At 36.1% G+C, this 7,500-nt stretch overlaps 1 protein-coding gene across 1 annotated transcript in view; it reads right to left on the bottom strand.

Moving 5' to 3' along the window:
* LOC136837081 (vasopressin V1a receptor-like) overlaps window positions 1-5,038 on the bottom strand; it is a 111,862-nt gene extending 106,824 nt beyond the window's left edge. Inside the window, exon 1 of the mRNA XM_067101686.1 lies at window positions 4,526-5,038. Within this exon, the coding sequence (XP_066957787.1) occupies window positions 4,526-4,843 (318 nt within the window). The 5' untranslated portion in view covers window positions 4,844-5,038. The remainder of the gene's footprint in view (window positions 1-4,525) is intronic.
* Between the last annotated feature and the right edge of the window lie 2,462 nt (window positions 5,039-7,500).

Genomic DNA, 7,500 nt, shown 5'->3' with positions numbered 1-7,500 from the left:
AAACCTAGCCTATCTGAATTCGACAGTTATTTGTATGTATGAGCCATCTTGGGGCGAGTTCGGATCTCATCACCGGAATTGGAGTTTCTTCATTTGCATTTGTATTCTAGACTTTGTAGTTGCAGTGCTGTCCAAAAAGTGTGAAGAAATCGAAAATTTGGTAGGTCATTGTGGCTGTTACAAATAAATATTTATCTAGTAAAAGTGATCAAGTTACAGTAGCATCATATATATATATATATATATATATATATATATATATATATATATATATATATATATATATTTATATATATGTATATATGTATGTATGTATGTATGTATGTATGTATGTATGTATATATATATATATGTATGTATGTGTTTGTGTGTGGGTGTGTGTATGTATGTATGTATGTATGTATGTGTGGGGGGGAGAAGAATATAGCAGGGATTTCAATTCCAAAGAATGTGATGGAAAAATATTGAAAACATTGTTGTAGAAAGATCACTTTGGTATATTGTAAGTATATTGTTAGGGTTTTTTCCAAGTTACTTGCCATGCGAGAAGTTTTTAATTCAGTATTTAGTAACTATCTAAATTAAACATTTGCAGAAAATTGTACGAACAAAAAGGAAAGTATGAACATGATAGATAATCTACTGTAGATGTTAGACATATGGTTTGCAGAAGGGAATTATATCTTCTAAATTATTATCAAAGTGTTCAGCATGTTTTTGTGTCCCATAAATCTCTCAGAGAAAATAGTACAATAGTGGTGTAATATTAAGACGAAAATTGCACCTGGTTTTCTTGTACTTTTGTACGACTTATTATTGTAATATATATATATATATATATATTATATATATATATATATATATTATATATATATATAATATATATATATATATATATATATATATATATATATATATTTATATATTTTTTTTATCACATCACCGTGACATTTTTATATTAACAGACATTAGGCTACATTTTTCGTTTCATACGCTCTACCTGTGAAATCATAACGAAGAGGAATTATAATTGACAAGTGGTTTTTCATCTGGTGGATTCGAACAGCGAGAGAGAGAGAGAGAGAGAGAGAGAGAGAGAGAGAGAGAGAGAGAGAGAGAGAGATTCGGCCTAAGTTATTGGGTTCCAGTTCAGTGATCTTTGGTACAGGTAACTTAAATGGGCAATGGAGAAATGAATTTGTTCCGTTGCTTGACCGACCTGCCTGTGTCAACCTTGCCTACAGAAACGGGGCCATATGGGGTCATATCGGGGACAATTCTGCGCGCTGCTCAAGGCTTGCGGTCACCTCCTAACATTTGGTGCTCGCTTGAAATCTAGCCACCCGTTGGACAGCAGAGTTAGAGCATCCGTACTTGGGTGCTGAACCAAGAGTCACAAGGGAAAGATAGTGTAGAGTATCCCTGCTTGCCAACGGCAGAGCAAGACAGAGAAAGGTAACAAAAGGATAAATTTCAATACAGAAGAAAACAGGAACTAGAGAGGCGTCAAGCGTGTGAGAGAATTTCTTTTAGGAATGTAATAGAGTCTTGTTGCATAATACGTTAACTGGAAATTTTATTCATTCGTTCTTCATGTAATGTATTTTTTTAACGAAAGTATTTTGAAAAAGTGTTGTCATCAGTTTATGTTACATCACGTGTCCCCACTGAGATGTATTACCTTCTAAAGTTTACCTATATAAATCATGTTGCAATTGCTTCCCTTCATAATTCATAAAAATATTCTAGTGTCTGAGAATAACAAGTCTTCCAGGTGTTATTTTGGCACAGATACCTCACGTGAATTATGATGATCAAGTCTGCATTCAGTGAAACAGTGGCAGAAATCGTCACTGTGTTGAAATCGAACCAAATTGTATGCGTGGGTGATTATTTCAAATAAACTTCAAGTGCAATAAAAGTGACGGGCTTGATAATTATTAACATTTGGGTCTGTATTGATTCGAGATACCATTAATGCCTCAATTTCTTTTTTTAGAAATCGTTACTGTAATTCAGTCCTTTCTCTCTTTTTTTTCTACAGTGGTTGATTTGCCAGGAGAAATGTTTATAAGGCACAGTTGGAGGGTATATGATGAGCACGTAAGATTTCAGGATGACACTCTGTGGTCAGTAGTTTTTTTGTGTTTACTGATGTGAATAAATAGAATAAAAACTGAGCCTGGTATGGTAAGTGTACCGAAGTATAAAATGAGTTTACCTTAAGGTTCAATTGCTAGACAGAAGGGATGATTATGTGCAAAAGAACAAGAGGATTTAGTGTTCATGAAGAAGATGAGAATAAGTTGTTCTACCAGGAATTAGAGTAAGAGAGATATGCTGACGAGCAAATGACGCTCAGAATGAGAGAAGGGAATGGAGAGATGCTGTCTAAAGAAAATGCAGCCTTGTGTTGATAGAATGATGATTTGAGGATTTGTTAAATGTGGAAGATAAAAGCAAGACAAGGCTGAATGGTGCAAGAGTCGGGAGGTTTGTGGTAAGTTAGAGAATACTTGTGGAACTTACAGGAGGGCAGTTAAGAGGCTGAAAAATGGAATGGTAAGAGGAACAATTGTTCCTTTCTGTAAGGGATAAAGGTGGTAGAGAAAACTACGAATTTTGGGGGCATAGTTTTGCTTAGTAAAGTAGGAGGTATTAGGTAGGATTTCAGTTGAGAAGGTAAGAGAGATGGCAGAAGGTTTAATAGGAAAAACAGTGTGGGTTTAGAGAGGGAATCAGGTGTGTGGATCAGTGTTTGTTAAAAAACAGCTATATGAGAAGTTTGAGACCACAGGGGAAAGGGCATACTAGGACGTAGGGAAAACTTGTCGTAGAAGTGACAAGCAGTAAGGAGGACGATGAGGATGCGTGGTATAGAGGGGTAATGGTTGAGAACTACAGAAAATTTTGGGGGGATGCGAAACCTGCGTTTAAGTTTGTAGGTGTGTAACTGGTTTGGTGTATAAATGAGGCTGGAACAAAGATGTGCTGTCTTCATTGTTTGTTAATATCTTTATGAATGGTGGTACAAGAAGTCAGAGAAATGACAGTAGATTAAGTGGAAAGTTTGTGGTTTAAGAAGAAAGGTCATGTTGACTGGGGATAGGGAGAATATTATTGAAAAAGTTTGAGAGTGTACGTAACGAGAAAGTTGAGAGCAAGTGTGAACATGGGTTGGTTGTGGTGAATGGGAGCCAGGGAAAGGAGCAGTGAAAGTTAGTATGAAGAGCGAGGGAATAGAAAATTAGATTCTTATAAGTATTTTTTAGTTTAAATTTCAGATGGTGTTAGGCTGAGGCAAGAAGTAAGTCAGAGTAGGTGAGGCAAAAAAGGTAGGAGGCTTTGTGCAAAGTTAGGAGTCAAGTTGGAGTGCCTAAAGAGGCCAAAGCTGGAAGTTACTGAAAGATTGTTGAACGGAATATCTTCTATTGAGCTGAATGCTTTTATTGAAAGAAGGCAGGAGCTGTAGAGATGAATTGTTTACATGGCATTTGCGGTATAGTAGGAGTTGAGAAGGTGAGAAATGTTTGCCGTAGAAGAAAGGATGGATCTGCGTGTTTTGAAATGGTTCCGTCATGTGGTAAGAATGGAGCATAATAAGTTAGTGAAAAAAGTTTACAGTTCGGAAATGTTGGGAGGAAGGAGGAGAGGAAGACCCAGAAAGGGATGGATAGATGGGGTCAAAAAGGTATTGGATAGGTGTGACTCAACATCTAAGAAGTGAGGGAGTGGGTGTATGCAACAGGTCAAAAGATCAGTGCATGTAGGGAGGTTCAACAGTGTTGGCGAGCCTTATGCGTAGATGTACTGCACGAGTGGCTTGTGTTGTGGAAGTTTTCAGCATAGGATATTCTTTCATCACCCTTCTGTTTAACAGTGATTGTGGTAGTAATCATTGTCAGGGAACCACCCCCTGTTTGGAGAAGTGACTTAATCATGATAAGTGCCGATATCTACCTTGGTGAAAAAAAATGAAAATAATAGGAAGGGCGGAGGCGGCGAGAGACTTCCATATTTTACTTATCCATGAGCAGCGGGGTTGTAACTACGTGATGCCACTCTTTGCAATATAATATATATATAAATAAATAAATAAATATATATATATATATATATATATATATATATATATATATATATATATATATATATATATATATATATATATATATATACACACACGTGTGTGTGCGCGTGTGTGCACTCACTATTGAATACATGTTCTTTAAAGAATCTTTGCATTGATGTGGGGCTATATACACATCCTACTATAAAAATAGTTTGATAATTAATACGCGGGCGTAAATTATACCCCTGAAAAAAGTAGTAACCTCAACAGAGAGAGAGAGAGAGAGAGAGAGAGAGAGAGAGAGAGAGAGAGAGAAGAAGAATTCCTTTTAGCGTTCGTGATCTTAGTCAGCGAACGTTCCCATCGTTAGAATCATTAGCCTAGTGTTTTTATGAGAGTCTCATTCCGCAACCACAAGTCCCACCCACCCTTGGACAGCCTTGCTGGACTTACCGTATCGTTGACTCGCGTCGTGGCGTTGAAGGGAGGCGGGTAGACAGGGTAGGATGAAGGAGGACCCATCGGCCATCCGTGGGTACCCAGGTCTCCTCCTCCTCCTCCTCCCCCCAGGGATATTTCTGCACCTTCGTAGACGTTGCCAAGCACCTCATCGCTCACATTCGCGTGAGGGTTGAAAGCTACGTCTTCCAGCACCCCGAGAAATGTGTTGGACCATCCTTCAAAATCCGTTCCTCTGGAAGAAGTGTCCTGAGATCGGTGCAAGGATGCGGTGTCGTTGTGTGATGATGTATCTCTGATAAGTTTCCCCATGGTACTAATAATCTAAAGTTCATGCATATATTAAGCTTTTTAAAAGCAGAACTCACAACGTTAATATTCTGTTACTGTCATAAGGAAAAAAGTAAATTCTAGGCTAGTTCCATGAAGATAGTCATCTTGATAGCATCACTTTGATATTATGATATCAGTTTTTATATTTATTATTATTTCTGACCACAGTCGTAGTAAACTCATGACAAAGTTTCATGAAAGAGTTTCTGTCATTTGCACATATTGTAAATTTATTTTCTGAAACTAAGAAAAGGATTAAATCAACAATGATCGTTATTAAACTTAATGAGTAAATTTAAGCAATTTATAAAAAAGTTTAAGATAGCAACTGTGTACAGTGCCTTTCAAGATATTTCTACTTTTATCAGAATGGCTTACGCACAGGACTTTCGCTTTGACACGTTAACTACTACAAGTATATAATTATATATATATATATATATATATATATATATATATATATATATATATATATATATATAGACATATATATACAGTATATATATACATATATATATATTGTTAAAGAGGTTCATGTGCATAAATCTTCCGCAACATTAACCGTTTATATATATATATATATATATATATATATATATATATATATATATATATAGTATATATATATACATATATATATTGTTAAAGAGGTTCATGTGCATAAATCTTCCGCAACATTAACCGTTTCATATACCTGCACAAAGGCTCATGAGGAGCTTGTCGAACCTGTCTACAAACGCTTTTCTATTCATTTCTGTTGTACTAGGACTTACAAATCCTGGATATTAAGACTCTTTCCTCAAATTACTTAATATTCCTCCATCTATCTGGTCACCTAGTATGTCTGAACAACAGTCTTTTCTCTTACCTATTGTCCTCCATCCTTTCGGCCATCTCAAAACAATCTGGTCCATCCTTTCAGCTAGATTGACATTTATCCAACTTCTACAGATCTCTGATTTTTTCCTCTTAAGAAATTCGACCATTTTGTTGCACTGAGTATCCATATTTCACTTCCATAAAGGAGAGTTGGATGTAGCTCAACTCCATGCATTCACACCTTGACTCCATATACACCCCAATTCTTTCCCAATCATTAGTGAGAACGCTGCTATTTTCTTTATTTCACCCATTCTGTAATATACCTCTTCTTTCATCCTAACACCGGCTTCCATTCATCCACCACCCATATTAAATATTCATTGACCTCTCTTTCCATTTACCTCCATAACATTACGCTTGGTCGCATTGCTAACTTTCATCCCTGGTAAACTTTCTCTAACTCTCTCAATAGTGTATACAGATTTTCTCCACTATCTCAAATTAGCCCTGTCTGCAAACTTCCAACATGCTCTTCTTTATTTAGGACTCACGTCCTTATTCCACACCTTGAAACCTACTCCTCATGTCCTGTTAAGCAGCCATGAAGATATGTCACGCCCTTGTCTCAGAACCACTCTTCCACCAAATCAGTCTCCCATCTACATATGCCAAAGCATCCCCCACACTGCATCTCTCACTGTACAATGATGAGCTTATTTTAGGTCCATATATTTCACATAGAGCTTTTTCTCTAAACATTTAAACACACCACATAACTGTTCAGTAATATACAATTAGTCCATACACCGACTTTCTTTCATAAGCCAACGCTCTTATTCATCTGTCAGTATGGAGCCTTCCCTTAATTCAACATACTTTGCACACCCTAGTCACCCAAAAACAGTTTCACCATCATACAACTGCATTACGCTTGCAATCCTATTATCCTCATAATTGCTCTCTTACATCCTCAATATTCACTTCCCCATCGTTCGCAAATTACGTGGAATTTTCCACTTTTGCATCGTTAAGCTATACCTCCCTTCTGTCTTCATCATTAAACAACTCTTCAAAATATTCGCCCTGTCAACACGTGCTCTTCCTCCCTCAAAGGACAACTTCTTCCCCCTAATTTTCTCTCACAATCATCTTATATAATTATTATTACTTGCTTGTTTTTCTCTCAACGTTCAACCATCATATTAATTCTCAGTTATGCTCCTTAGGCAACTGAACATCATTTACTTCTTTTTTTCTTATACGTATTACTTCCTAATGCCATTACCTTTTTATACCCTCTTCAGACGTCCTACATTATATACTGTATATATTTATATATATATATATATATATATATATATATATATATATATATATATATATATATATATATATATAATATATATATATTGTGTATATATATATGTGTATATATATATATATATACATATGTATGTATATATAGATAGATAGAGAGACAGATCTGAGGCCAGAAAATGAGTCGTGATGTCTGTAGAAGATACTGGTTTGGGATAGGGAAAAGAGGCGGAGAGTAAGACCTAGAAAAGGCAGGATTTATGGCGAGAAAATGATATGGAAAGAAATGGCCTTAATATCCTGGAAGAGCGAGCGCAAGACGAGGTGAGTGGTGCAGTGTTTCGATGCACTGCTGATGACCCTTTTTTTGAAAGAGTATGCAATAGCTAATGTTTGTAAGTTCTACTGAAATACGCAAAAAGATAGTAACGATGTTCGTTATGTAATACGTAACAAACTTGTCAAATAGTCGTATTTAATGTGCTACATCCACCATA

Source organism: Macrobrachium rosenbergii, chromosome 57, assembly GCF_040412425.1.
Source record: "Macrobrachium rosenbergii isolate ZJJX-2024 chromosome 57, ASM4041242v1, whole genome shotgun sequence".
Lineage (NCBI taxonomy): Eukaryota > Metazoa > Arthropoda > Malacostraca > Decapoda > Palaemonidae > Macrobrachium > Macrobrachium rosenbergii.
The sequence above is the reverse complement of the archived record's forward strand: the minus strand, read 5'-3'. Positions and strand labels throughout refer to the sequence as shown.